Source organism: Aquarana catesbeiana, linkage group LG13 (assembly GCF_042186555.1).
Source record: "Aquarana catesbeiana isolate 2022-GZ linkage group LG13, ASM4218655v1, whole genome shotgun sequence".
NCBI classification, from domain to species: Eukaryota; Metazoa; Chordata; class Amphibia; order Anura; family Ranidae; genus Aquarana; species Aquarana catesbeiana.
The window spans coordinates 5,000,181-5,015,538 of NC_133336.1; the positions used below are offsets into that span (position 1 = coordinate 5,000,181).

Consider the following 15,358-nt stretch of genomic DNA (forward strand, 5'->3'; position numbering starts at 1 on the left):
ATGATGCTGCCACCACCATGTTTCACGGTGGGGATGGTGTGTTCAGGGTGATGTGCAGTGTTAGTTTTCCCCCCACACATAGCGTTTTACTTTTAGGCCAAAAAGTTGAATTTTGGTCTCATGTGACCAGATCACCTTCTTCCACATGTTTGCTGTGTCCTCCACATGGCTTCTCACAAACTACAAACAGGACTTCTTATGACTTTCTTTCACCAATGTCTTTCTTCTTGTCACTCTTCCATAAAGGGCAGATTTGTTGAGAACACGACTAATAGTTGTCCTGTGGACAGATTCTCCCACCTGAGCTGTGGATCTCTGCAGCTCCTCCAGAGTTACCATGGACCTCTTGGCTCTTCTCTGATGAATGCTCTCCTTGCCCGGCCGGTCAGTTTAGGTGGACGGCCATGTCTTGGTAGGTTTGCAGTTGTGCCATACTCTTTCCATTCTCCGATGATGGATTGAACAGAGCTCCGTGAGATGTTCAAAGCTTGGGAGATTTTTTTTTATAACATAACCTAACCCTGCTTTATACTTCTCCACAACTTTATCCCTGACCGGTCTGGTGTGTTCCTTGGCCTTCATGATGCTGTTTGTTCACTAAGGTTCTCTAACAAACCTCTGAGAGCGTCACAGAACAAATGTATTTATACAGAGAATAATTTACACACAGTTGGACTCTATTTACTAATTAGGTGACTTCTGAAGGCAATTGGTTCCACTAGATTTTAGTTAGGGGTATCAGAGTAAAGGGGGCTGAATACAAATGCCCCCCCCCCCACTTTTCACATTTGTATTTGTATAATTTATCATTTTCCTTCCACCTCACAATTATGTGACACTTTGTGTTGGTCTATCATGTAAAATCCCAATAAAATACATTTACATTTTTGGTTGTAACATGAGAAAATGTGGAAAATTTCAAGGGGTATGAATACTTTTTGAAGGCACTGTACTGTAGCTGAATTTCAGTACCAGAGAGTATTGGAGGGTCCAGTGTTAAGGACTATGTTTAAGTGTTACGTTAAGCTGGAACTTTATCCGTAACAACTTGATAAAATATATTAAATACCTTCACACTCACACTACCCCGCTTGGTCACCAGGAGAAAATAAAGTGAGCCCTGTTTAACCTGGAAGTCATGGCTTGGCACATATAGAGGACACTTTTGCCACCCCATGCGACAGCTCTGGACCAATAATGAAGCACCAGTGCTGTCAAATGGGAGTAAAGCTAATGAGTCCTCCATACCCAGAAGTATTTATCGTTGGAGACAAATGGAGAGTTAGAAAGGAAGACTAGTAGTGTCTGGTAGAACAGCCCATCTCCAATAAAGCCTCACAGGACACCCAACTATGTCTCTGAAGGTTCTCATTTCTCCAGGTCATGGTGTATCTGGTAGTGGTTTGTCACAGTCAACTGGACTTATTCTGTGTTATTGAAGATGTTTTGTAGCTTCTCCAAGATAATGAGTAGAACTGAAGAACAGCATCTTCAACATTGCACGACAAGTCCAGTTGAATGTTACTGACTACTAATAGACACTCAGTTATGGTTTTGTGGCCATTGGTCGATTGGTGATGGTTGAGGTTGGTTAAAAGGTTCATGTACATTCAACCACCCTCAGTTGTCTATGGGCAACCAAAGTTTGTAGAGCGTTCAGCAGTCCAAAGACTACCATAGTCCTTTGATCTGCAGGCAGTTTTTGGTGTTCATCAGAGACGGGACAAATTAAACTGAAACAGATTCATTAACTTTTTCGCCTTTAATAGCTTGTGGCGGGTTCTGAAGTCGGAGTTCTCCCAGCTGTGTTCCCTGGCGGTCCCACTGCTCCTTCATGCTCTGTCTCTTCCATACGGCGCGGATATCTTCTGGACAATTATCAACTCCAACTTCAACAGCAAGGACTGGAAGATGAGGTTTGAAGCAGGTACGGTTCTTAAGCAAAATCTGCTGTTTTATTACGGCTGGCCACTAACAGTTCCTAATCGAATTTTACAATATGGACTGGTATCTCCATGAATGGAGGGCTGAGTGTGTGTAGGTCCCACCACAAGCCCTGTACACCACACTAGATGGCTGCTTTAGGATGGGGAGCACCTGTGTGTAGGTCCCACCACAAGCCCTGTACACCACACTAGATGGATGCTTTAGGATGGGGAGTACCTGTGTGTAGGTCCCACCACAAGCCCTGTACACCACACTAGATGGATGCTTTAGGATGGGGAGTACCTGTGTGTAGGTCCCACCACAAGCCCTGTACACCACACTAGATGGATGCTTTAGGATGGGGAGTACCTGTGTGTAGGTCCCACCACAAGCCCTGTACACCACACTAGATGGATGCTTTAGGATGGGGAGCACCTGTGTGTAGGTCCCACCACAAGCTCTGTACACCACACTAGATGGATGCTTTAGGATGGGGAGTACCTGTGTGTAGGTCCCACCACAAGCCCTGTACACCACACTAGATGGATGCTTTAGGATGGGGAGCACCTGTGTGTAGGTCCCACCACAAGCCCTGTACACCACACTAGATGGATGCTTTAGGATGGGGAGTACCTGTTCTTTACGCTGGACCAGTCTTGGTAGATGTCAGGTTCTTCTGAACAATAGGTGCCCTATAGTAGAATGATTCCGCCATACTGAAGCTCAGCATGCATTCTTAAGACCTGGAAACTTTCAACCCTTGAGGAGCATTACTACAGAAGAGGAGAGCTGGCATGGGACTGGTGATGCCCTTTCATACCCCCATTCACACCTGTGAGAATAGTTAACGCATGCAGAGTTTTCTTATTGTTTTTAATGGTGCTGATTTACATATATGTAGTGCAATGACATTCGTTGACCAAAAAAGTTCATCTTCATGTTTTTTCAGGAATGGCAGAGTAGACATGTGCACTGCCAAAAAATTTGTTTGTTTTCCTTTCATTCGTTTTTTTTTTTTTGTAAATTAGAAAATTTGGAATTTTGAAAATTCGGAATTCGGAAATTCGAAAATAAGAAAGAAAATCCAAAAATTTTAAATATTAACTAACTAATCAACTAATAATAACTAACTATTGAATTAAAGGTATTGGAATTTCCTTTCAAATTTGGCTGTTAGTGAACGCAACGAATACGAATTCATCCGAAGTTACGAAGTTACGAATTATCCAAAATAATGAATGCCGTATCTAAAGAATGGAATGTAAAGAATTAATAATAATAAATAACAATAATAATAACTTATTATTATTATTTATTCGCTCCATTTGTTTAGATGCAGCATTCGTTATTTCGGATAACCAACAGCCAACTTTGAAATGAGGTTCCAATACCTATAATTTAATAGCTATGGTTAAGCACTGACTGCAGTGTGAAACGCGTCAGCTTCCCTCTTCTTGCTGTGGCATACATGTACTTTTATTGTTTTTACTGAATAAAGGGAATTTCTATTTGAGTGCGGCTGTCCAGGACTTTTCTCATGTTCACCTATAATTTAATAGCTATTATTTTGAATTTTCGGATTCTCGTTCTCTCGAATTTTTGGATTTTCTTTCTTTTTTTGGATTTTCAAATTTCCGAATATTCGAATTTATGAATTTATCTGAAGTTACGAATTATCCGAAATAACGAATGCTGCATCTAAACAAATGGAACAGAACATATTAATAATGAATAATAATAATAATAAAAATAATTTTAATTTCCATTCGTTTAGATACGGAAATCATTATTTCGGATAATTCGTAACTTCGGATAAATTTGTATTTGTCACGTTCACTAACAGCCAAATTTGAAAGGAAATTCCAATACCTATAATTTAATAGTTTAGTAATAGTTAAGTTATTATTAGTTAGTTATTATTTTAGATTTTAGGATTTTCATTCTTATTTTTGGATTTTCAAATGTCCGGATTTCCGAATATTCAAATTTACGAAGATTCGGAAAGATTTGGCAAACTGGTTTTCGTCAAATCGGATATTTCGGGAATAACAAATTCGTCGAAGTTCGTTGAAAAAATGAATTTGGACCGAAACGAATTGCACGTGTCTATGGCTGAGCTTATCACACACAAATACATACAAGTGGGGACACAAAGGTGTGAATCTGGCCAGTGAGGTCTCAATTTAATTGAACTAAATACTTTCCAGGTGTATGAAAACAAAAAATTTCTAAAAGAGTAGAAAAGCCTGTGTCCTGCCAGCACGCTGCAGAGTAGAACCCTTGCTCTTTATGTGGCAGCAGCGGTCTCTCTGCAGAGGTTCGACACCCGTGCAGACAAAAAAAAAAACAATCTCCTGCGCTCGAGAGAAGTGCACTGGCGAAATTTAATCGGACATATTCGGCTAATCCAATATTTGCACCGGCTTTGCCGTAACTCTATGGGCCGGGGAAGACCCAGGAGAAATACTGCAAAAACAAGGACCAGAGGAAGCACCAACCCTAGCGCATTACCATTGTGATAGATTTATTTGTGGTAAAAGAACAGATGTATACTCACAAAAACATCAGCAATAAGACACATCAAAGTCCACAATGTACTTGAAAAGGCCTGGTCATCTAGAGTAGACCAAGGGTCTCCAACAGTTTATTGTCCTTCAGACTTTAGAGGGGCCGGACTGTAGCCAGTGGGAATATAATTTTTTTTCTGGCATCAGTGAGAGTAAATATTATCTTATCTTTGATATCAGGGGAAGGAATAGTGCCCCATTGTTGGTGTCAGGGATAGGAATTATGCCCCATTGTTGGTGTCAGTGGTAAGAATGGTGTCTCATATCCATGGGATGAATAAGTGCCCCAAGGGCCTGATAAAGGAAAAGAAAGGTCCGCTTCTGGCTGCAGTTTGAAGACCACTGATCTAGACAAGTCCCAACCACGAGAAGACCTTCCAAAGGGCTGACGCGTTTCGAGGGTAGATCCCCCTCTTCCTCAGAGCCCACTTGAAATGCATCAGTCTTTTGCGAGGTCTTCTCGCGCTTCGCGCTTGGGACTTGTCTAGGTGACCAGGCCGTTTCAAGTACATTGTGGACACTGATGTGCCTTATTGCTGATGTTATTTTGTGAGTATACATCTGATCTTTTAAAGGGCTAAAGGTCTGACTCAAGAGGGAGAGTGTCGGACATCTGGAGAGAGACCACTGCTTCCAAATGGAGTACAAGGGTCCCAAGGGTCTGTGGCATGTTGGCAAGGGACAGACCTTTCTACTGGGACTTTAGCAGTGAACTGTCATTTGTTTTGATGGTCCTGGAATGTATTTAGCTGATTCAAGCCGAAGGTTCAGTTGAGCTTTAAGGGTTATTTATCCTTTTTTTTTTTGAAGGGCATGGTCATCCAGGGTAAGAGGAGATTTTGTCATGTTTGGGTGTTTCCTTAACTTTATTTGTACTACAGTGGATGGGTAACAAATCCCTGAACTAGTCCATTGGTGAGGACATAGTAGATTGCCCACCATCTCCCACTGGTCACCATGGTGAACACAGTGTAGATCAGGGATATGCAATTAGCGGACCTCCAGCTGTTGCAGAACTACAAGTCCCATGAGGCATAGCAAGACTCTGGCAGCCACAAGCCATGACACCCAGAGGCAGAGGCATGATGGGGCTTGTAGTTTCGCTACAGCTGGAGGTCCGCTAATTGCATATCTGGTGTAGATGATTCTGACTGTGACTTTCATTCCAGTGGAGAAGGTTGCTGTTCTCTGCCGGTTCCTGGACATCCATTCGCTCACAAAGAACCACTTACTGAAATATTCGCTGGCCCACGCGTTCTGCTGCTTCTTGACCGCCGTGGAAGACGTCAACCCAGCTGTGGCCACACGAGCCGGTCTCCTGCTGGACACCATCAAGAGGCCCGCCCTGCAGGTGAGTTTCAGTGCCTGACCTCACAAATGCTCTTCTGGAAGAATGGTCAAACATTCCCATAGACACCCTCCTAAACCTTGTGGACGCCCTTCCCAAAAGAGTTGAAGGTGTTATAGCTGCAAAGGGCAGGCCAACTCAATATTGAACCCTACAGACTAAGACTGGGATGTCATTAAAGTTCATGTGTGTGTGTAAAGGCTGGCGTCCCAATACTTTTGGTAATATAGTGTATATCTGAGTCTGGATCCAGGTTACAGTAGGGCAGTAGTGTCTAATTTAGGAGATCAACTAACTATCCTAGTAGCAGGTCTAGAAACAGAACTATCACCGGGCTATAGTCTAAAGAGCTCTGCTATTAAGAACTCTAGAAAGGTTTTGGTTTAGACTGATCATCTGCCGTTGGAGAACCTCCTCAGTGTCATCCTTATCCCTTCTTCCTCCCCTCTTCCTCCACCTCTGCAGGGTCTTTGCCTCTGCCTGGATTTCCAGTTTGACACGGTGGTGAAGGACCGGCCGACCATCCTCAGCAAGCTCCTTCTCCTTCACTTCCTGAAGCAGGACATCCCGGCGCTGAGCTGGGAATTCTTTGTGAACAGATTCGACACTTTGTCCCTGGAAGCTCAGCTACACCTGGACTGCAACAAGGAGTTCCCCTTCCCTACAAGTGAGACTTCTATGGGGATTCTTCTGCACACTACAACATGTTTAAATAAATATAGAACTGCCCGAAAAGGCTGTTCCTTTACCTTTATATCCACCAAGTTTTATTATAAAGGGAGAGTTTTCTTTTTAGCTCATATTGTGAGTTATTATTGCATCTTGCAAAGTCATTTTTCTTTGCAAATTTTTGTCATTAACTTTACCTGATATGTCCCAATATACAGCTACAGTATCATTTTAAAAGAAAACTCCAACTTGTATCATTAAAAAGCCATCTGTGTGCTCCAGTCAGTGACTTTGCCTAGGCACGTGTTTTTCAAACAGGGTGCCTTCTAGGTCATGGGCACGGGACCCTCTTTGCCCTGGATCAGCGTCATGAGTTGGCATTGTGGGCAGGCGGAACAGGCACCAGCACCAAAACAGGAGATGGTGCTCTAGGGCTAGGACTCACAGCCTCTTTTATTGCTATGGTGATGGCAGCCCCAGCGCATGACTCTGATCCAGGGCAGGCGGCATACGGGGGGGCCACCCCCAGCATTCAGGAGAAGACAGAAGTCTGCCTCCTGCTGACCTCCTCCACCGCCCACCCTTTGCTGCACTGCTGGAGCCAAAAAGTAGGGCATTGAGAAGGGACTGTGATTGGGGGGCTCTGTGATTGGGAGGGCTGTGTAATTGGGTGGCTTTGTGATGGGGCACTGTGATTGGAAGGCTCTATAATGGGGAGGACTGTGTGATTGTGATGCTCTGTGATGGGGGGACTCTGATGTGATGAAGGGCTGTCATGCATTGGATGGTCTCTGATGTATACGGGGGAACTCTCATACGATTGGAGGACTTTTGACATAAAGGTGACACTTTGGTGTCAAGGTGGGACTTTGATGTGGTGGGGAGACCTCTGATGTGATGGACAGGCTCTGATATGATGCGGGACCTTTGATGTGATGGGGGGACCTCTGATATGATGGGAGGACCTCTGATGAGATGGGGGGGCTCTGCTGTGATGGGAGAGCCTCTGATGTGATGGGAGGACCTCTGATATGATGGGAGGACCTCTGATGTGATGGGGGGACCTTTGATATGATGGGAGGACCTCTGATGTGATGGGGGGACCTTTGATGTGATGGGGGGACCTCTGATGTGATGGTGGGGGCTCTGCTGTGATGGGACGACCTCTGATGTGATGGGGGCGCCTCTGATGTGATGGGGGGGCCTCTGCTGTGATGGGAGGACCTCTGATGTGATGGGAGGACTTCTCATCGGTGGACTGTCCAATCAGCAGGGAGAGCTGTTGGGGGAATTCCCCCCTCCCTCCTCAGCAGCATATGCACATACACATCTGTTGGAAGTCAACATGGTCTAATGTCATATTTCTGGAGTTTCTCTGTCAATGTTACTGCGTTTATTGGTAACAGTGTTTTGGTATTATCCAGAGTTTGAATTGGATCTGTCATAGATCCGTTACATATCTGTTTCCTATTCCCAAAGATCAGCCATGCTGATACTTGCAGTTTCATGGCTTTAAAGGGTAAAGGTCTGACGTTCTTCCTGGTTGTTACCAGGTCTGGAATGTAACAAGTTGCACATCAAAGCTTTGAAACATATCAAGCCTCCAGACTGTCCAATCAGCAGGGAGAGCTGTTGGAGGAATTCCCCCCTCCCTCCTCACAGCAAATACACATACACATCCCATAATACTTTCTCCCAAAGCAGACAGACACAATAGAACAATGGAATACAGCCACACCCCAAATGACCCATCAGAGAGCACACTATAGTATGAGACAATATACAATATATATATATATATATATATATATATATATATATATATATATATATATATATATATATATATATATATATATACAACATTCCAGTGTGGTTGTACAGTGAGTCTGATTAGTACAGATCAGACTGAGGCTCTCGGTCACCCTGTGCCCCCAATTGACACAGGGTGACTAAGACATAGGAGGAGCATGGGGAGCTGAAACAAGGGGTTTCCCAACCTCTCCAAGGGATTCTGGGTTCCACGGGCCCCCCACCCAAAGTGACAATACCTTTGTTAGGTAAGACCCACAGACCCAAAATTTGTATCCAAATAATAAAAAAAAAAAGAATGAATATGTATAAAAAAATTACGTAAACATAAACCCAGCTTCTCAGAGAACATACCCCATGGCCATGGACTTACCCGTACTACTTGTATGTAATGAAACAAAAGATTTAGGATACATTGATTGCATTCACATGTATACAGTGTATATATACTGTGTGTGTATGTATATATAAATAAATAAATAAATATATATATATATATATATATATATATATATATATATACAGTATATATGTAAAACAAACGAACTATTATAGCTCTTCTTTCTTGTTTTTATGAAGAAATATTCTTTTCTGTATATTATTATACAATCTTTAATATATGCCTTATTTCCAAAGTACGCCGATCACATCCTGTTACAGAAGAAACATCCATATGTTCTGTTATTCTACAAAAATAGGAATGGCTCCTCATTATTTTGTGATTTTAAATTCCAGCGATCACAGCTGTGAGGACAAACGTGGCCAACCTAAGTGACGCCGCCTTGTGGAAAATCAAAAGGGCGCGGTTTGCCCGCAACAGGCAGAAGAGTGTGCGGTCCCTGCGAGACAGCGTCAAGGGGGCCACGGAGTCGAAGAGGGCCTTCTCGTTGCCAGAGACCCTCAGCACCAAAATCCGTGAGTCAGATTGTTCTTTGTTTCTTTATCCCAACATCATCATCATCCAGATAACAAACACCGAGAGGGATAGAAGTAAATGTGCACCATAAAGTATGTGGACACCTGACTATCACACCTTCCAAACGGGTCAATAGGATGTGGACACCTCTCCTAATAATAGAGTTCAGGTGTCTCCAGTGAGGGCTTCTGGTAATCCTCCATCATACAAAGACATTGTAGACAATTGTACTCTCACAGCCTTGTGGTAACAGTTTGACCCTTTTCTAATCCATCATGGCTGTGCCCAGGGCCAGTCCAAGGGGTAGACAGAAGAGGTGGTCACCTTGGGCACTGGGGGGGGCAGAACCTGCCACCTGTGCTGATAACGTAGTATATTACCAACTCATGGAAGGGGGTGCAAATAACCTTTCTGGTCACTGACTGTATATAAAGCCAACCCCATAATGACATGGTTTAAGCATTGGACCAGTTTGGTGTGGAGGAACTTGAGTGTCCTGCACAGATCCCGGACCTCATCCCAATTACATTGTTACATAGTAGGCGAGGTTGAAAAAAGACACAAGTCCATCAAGTCCAACCTATGTGTGCTTTTAATTGTTAGTATTGCATTGTATATCCCTGTATGTTGTGGTCTTTCTGGTGCTTATCTAATAGTTTTTCTAAACGATTGATGCTCCCAGCTGGGACCACCGCCTGTGGAAGGGAATCCCACATCCTTGCCGCTCTTATGCAGCGTACACACGATCGGAAATTCCGCCAGCAAAACTCCGATGAGAGCTTTTTGTCGGAAAATGCGACCGTGTATATCCTTCATTGGTCTTTTGATGGCGGAATTCCCGCCAGCAAAAGACTGAGAGCAGGTTCTCTATTTTTCGGTCGGGAAAAGTTCCTATCCGAGAATGCGATCGTCTGTACAATTTCCAACGCGCAAAATTCCTACTCATGCTCGGAAACAATTCGACACATGCTCGGAAGCTTTGAACTTCATTTTCTCGGCTCGTCGTAGTGTTGTACCTCATCGCGTTCTTGACGGTCAAAAGTTCAGAGGACTTTTGTGTGACCGTGTGTATGCAAGCCAAGCTTGAGCGGAATTCCTTCGGATAAACCATCCAAGTTTTTTCCAACGGAGAATCCACTCGTGTGTACGGGGCATTACAGTAAAGAACCCTCTACGTAGTTTAGGGTTAAACCTCTTTTCTTCTAATTTTAATGAGTGGCCGCGAGTCTTATTAAACTCCCTTCTGCGAAAAAGTTTTCTCCCTATTGTGGGGTCACCAGTACAGTATTTGTATATTGTGGGGTCACCAGTCCGGTATTTGTATATTGAAATCATATCCCCTCTCAAGCGTCTCTTCTCCAGAGAAAATAAGTTCAGAGCTCACAACCTTTCCTCATAACTAAGATCCTCCAGACCCTTTATTAGCTTTGTTGCCCTTCTTTGTACTCGCTCCATTTCCAGTACATCCTTCCTGAGGACTGGTGCCCAGAACTGTGGACAGCATACTCCAGGTGCGGCCGGACCAGAGTCTTGTAGAACGGGAGAATTATCCTTTTATCTCTGGCGTTGATCCCCTTTTTAATGCCAATATTCTGTTTGCTTTGTTAGGCTCAGCAATGACATGCAATGCCAAGCTGCTGCTATCATCTACTAGGACCCCCAGGTCCTTTTCCATCCTAGATCCCCCCAGAGGTTCTCCCCCCAGTCTATAGATTGCATTCAGATTTTTGCCACCCAAATGCATTATTTTACATTTTTCTACATTGAACCTCATTTGCCATGTAGTTGCCCCTCCCCCATTAATTTGTTCAGCTCTTCTTGCAAGGTTTCCACATCCTGCGGAGAAGTTATTGCCCTGCTTAGCTTAGTATTGTCTGCAAATACAGAGATTGAACTGTTTATCCCATCCTCCAGGTCATTTATGAACAAATTAAATAGGATTGGTCCCAGGACAGAACCCTGGAGGACCCCACTACCCACCCCTTACCTCGGGTTTATGTGCTTTAGTGAACCTACCACTAATGCCCCCAATACTACCCTCTAGAATATGTTCTGCGCTGACTATCTCTACCTCTGGACCCTCCCCCCCCCCCCTTCCCGTCGCCTAGTTTAAAAACCCCTCTAACTTTTTGGCCATCTTTACTCCCAGCATATCTGCACCCTATTGAACACCTTTGGGATGAATTGGGACACTGTTGGTGAGCCAGGTCTTCTCATCCAAGACAATTACCAGACTTCACAAATTCCCACAGATACCCTCCAAGATCTTTTGGAAAGTCTTCCCAGAAGAGTTGAGGATGTTGCAGCCACAAAGGGGGCAACTCCATATTAATGGCCATGAATGGGATGTCCAACAAGCTCATATAGGTTTGATGGATGGAGGAACTTAGGTGTCCTACACAGAGCCCTGACCTCAACCCTACTGAACACCTTTGGGATGAACGCCAGGTCTTTCTTTTTTGGTGCCCAACATGTAAGCCAGGTCTTTTCATCCAACATCAGTACCTGACCTCCCAAATGGGCACAAATTTCCACAGACACCCTCCAAAATCTTGTGGAAAGTCTTCCCAGAAGAGTGGAGGATGGTATAGCTCAGAACACCATTATCATATTAGACTGCACTTCCCATGACCAACAGAGCCAACACCACCAAAGTCCTGAAGAAGGCAAGTCCAAACTCCCTGAGATGTGTAGGCCATGTTTTCGGCCGTACACTAATAAACTGATAGCTGTTCTCCAACCGACTGGAGTTTCCAAAACCTAATATTCACACATGGTGTTCCTCACCTACCTCCAGAAATCTCAACCCTACTAAACAAACAATCCAATCTACCGTCCTTCAGGTTTTAAGGGGGCCAGACTGTGGCTAGTAGGAATAGAAAATTCCCCAATGTCAGTGGGCGTAAAAAAAATTACATAGCATCTGTGATCAATAGGGAGTGGAATCCCGCCCCATCGTCTGTGTCAGTGAGGGGGATTGAGCCCCATCATTGGTGTCAGTGGGAGGAATAGTGCCCCATCATTGGGGTCAGTGGGAGGAATAGTGTCCCATCATTGGTGTCAGTGGGTAGAATAGTGCCCCATCATTGGTGTCAGTGGGAGGAATAGTGCCCCATCATTGGTGTCAGTGGGAAGAATAGTGCCCCATCATTGGTGTTAGTGGGAGGAATAGTGCCCCATCATTGGTATCAGTGGGAGGAGTAGTGTCCCATCATTGGTGTTAGTGGGAGGAATAGTGCCCCATCATTGGTATCACTGGGAGGAATAGTGCCCCATCATTGGTGTCGGTGGAAGGAATAGTGCCCCATTATTGGTGTCAGTGGGAGGAATAGTGTCCCATCATTGGTATCACTTGGAGGAATAGTGCCCCATCATTGGTGTCGGTGGAAGGAATAGTGCCCCATTATTGGTGTCAGTGGGAGGAATAGTGTCCCATCATTGGTGTCAGTGGGAAGAATAGTGCCCCATCATTGGTGTCAGTGGGAAGAATAGTGCCCCATCATTGGTGTCAGTGGGAAGAATAGTGCCCCATCATTGGTGTCAGTGGGAAGAATAGTGCCCCATCATTGGTGTCAGTGGGAGGAATAGTGCCCCATCATTGGTGTCAGTGGGAGGAATAGTGCCCCATCATTGGTATCACTGGGAGGAATAGTGCCCCATCATTGGTGTCGGTGGAAGGAATAGTGCCCCATTATTGGTGTCAGTTGGAGGAATAGTGTCCAATCATTGGTGTCACTGGGAGGAATAGTGCCCCATCATTGGTATCAGTGGGAGGAATAGTTCCCCATCATTGGTGTCAGTGGGAGGAATAGTTCCCCATCATTGGTATCAGTGGATGGAATAGTGCCCCATCATTGGTGGTCAGTGGGAGGAATAGTTCCCCATCATTGGTGTCAGTGGGAGGAATAGTGCCCGATCATTGGTGTCAGTGGGAGGAATAGTGCCCCATAATTGGTACCAGTGAGAGGAATAGAGCCCCATTATTGGTGTCAGTGGGAGGAATAGTGCCCCATTATTGGTCTCAGTGGAAGGAATAGTGCCCCATTATTGGTGTCAGTGGGAGGAATAGTGCTCCATTATTGGTGTCAGTGGAAGGAATAGTGTCCCATCATTGGTATCAATAGGAGGAATAGTGCCCCATTATTGATGTCAGTGGGAGGAACAGTGCCCCATCATTAGTGTCAGTGGGAGGAATAGTGCCCCACCCATCATTGGAGCACAGGTGTGTCAGGAGGAGGCTGTCTCTCTGGAGCTGCTGCAGGTGATCCGTGTGAGAGGGGAGTGGTGAGGAAATCTCTCCCAGCTCTCCTGGCTCCTTTCTGGGGAAGCCATGGAGGCCAGCAGGGCCTCTCCTGCTGGAAGCTCTCAACCATCTCCTGGGCCATCAGGTGACATGCCTGCCCCTGTGCAAACCATGGCTTGTGATCTCTCTACCCCTGGTGAGAATGAAGGCTCAGAGGCCATCCGGGAGCGAGTGGTGGCCGGGATTAAGGTCCTGAATAGGGAGAGAGACAAGCTCTATAAACTGAGAGCGGAGGTGAAGCGCTTGAGAAGACAGCGTGAGGGCTTGCATAGCCAGAGACGTGGATCCATGGATCCGGAGATCCAACTGGCCAAGGTCCGGGTTGAACACCAGGAGACCATTGTGGCCATGATGGAAGGCAGAGATGGGCCCTTCAAAGAAAAATTTTGCAATGACCGAAGGTTTGCCAGGATGACAAAGATGGAGGTGGAGGAGGAGACCTCCAGTTCAGACCCCCTGCCCCCTCAGGGAGAGGTAAGCAGCCCCATGCCTTCCCAGGACTCAGGAGGCATGCTCAGGGTAATCCAAGCAATGGAGTCTCCTATGCGGGGTGATCAGTTGGTGTTTCATGAGGAGGACATTACAGATAATGTGCCTGACAAGGTAAAGCCTGTCAAGCCTCATGTGGTACATAAAACTGTTTTTGTGAACACTGTGACTGATACAGACAATGTGCCCAGTGACAATCAGGCTGCTAGTCCTATGTGTAGCAATGCTGTGCCTGCTGATGCTGCAGTGCAGCAAAAAATGCATTTAAAAAATGACATTCCTGCAGAGGAACTACAAGATTCAGCAGAACCAATTCACCCCCCTTTAGCTGAGTCTAAAGTTGTTTGCCCCACAGCTGCTGAGGACTCTACAGCACAGCTTCAGGAGACAGCTGGTATTACATCAGAAACTGTGACTATTCCTGATGGGAATGAGAATGTTTGTGTGACTGATAAGAATCTTCCCAGCACAAGTGTGATGGACAGTCCTACCAACTCCATTCCAGCAGATAATAATAATAATTGTAATGTACAGACTAATGTTACATCAGTGTGGGGCCTTGGCCCTGATAAGCCTACATTTGCCCAGGTGGTACACTCTGCTCCTGGTAGCTCCGCCCCCAAGAGGGTTTTCCCCCTGCGACCTACCACCTTGAGCACCCCAGGATCTGGTCTTGGGTCTCTGGTTTCTGCTGGGGGTCCGAGACGAAATGTAGTGATTCTTAAATGGGAAGGTGGTGCGATCCCTCCAGCACGGCGTGTGGTGGTGGACATGATTTTGGAGATGGGTTTTGGGGCAAACGATCTGTATGCCCTAATACATGTTGCTGGGAGCCGGGAATATACTATTAGTTTCACCAGGCCAGAGGGTCTTGACCTGTTCTGGGAGAGATATGAGGCTCGGTGCAGGTCAAGACCCGAATGGGAAGGTCTGGCCCCAGTGGCGGTTTCACAAAGGTCTACAGTGAAAAAAATCACAATTATTCTCACTAATGAGAGTGTTCCTGCTCGAGATTTAGAGGTCTGGTTAAAGAATTATGGTGAGGTATTGACTAAGCCTGATAAAATACTTGATGAGCGTAACATCTGGACTGGGGGTTGGTCGGTTACAGTCAGGTTGGCCAGGGATGGGAATGTTGTCCGTCACCTGCCCTCCTCAGCTTTTATAAGGAGGGATAGGATGACTATTTTCTACCCTGGTCAGCCGAAGCTGTGTCACCGCTGTGGAGAAAAGGGGCATTTGAGTTCCTCCTGTTCAGCCTTGATATGTTCAGTGTGTCGGGGTCAGGGTCATATGGCCAAGGACTGCACCGAGATGATCAGGTGCAA

General features: G+C 45.3%; 1 protein-coding gene across 3 annotated transcripts in view; it reads left to right on the forward strand.

Annotated features, from left to right (window-relative positions):
- Positions 1-15,358, forward strand: part of UNC79 (unc-79 homolog, NALCN channel complex subunit) — a 270,207-nt gene that overhangs the window by 134,011 nt on the left and 120,838 nt on the right. For all 3 annotated transcript variants that reach the window (XM_073609763.1, XM_073609762.1, XM_073609764.1), the window contains 4 exons: positions 1,770-1,927; positions 5,663-5,844; positions 6,307-6,508; positions 9,058-9,237. In XM_073609763.1, coding sequence (XP_073465864.1) covers positions 1,770-1,927; positions 5,663-5,844; positions 6,307-6,508; positions 9,058-9,237 — 722 coding nt within the window. The remainder of the gene's footprint in view (positions 1-1,769; positions 1,928-5,662; positions 5,845-6,306; positions 6,509-9,057; positions 9,238-15,358) is intronic.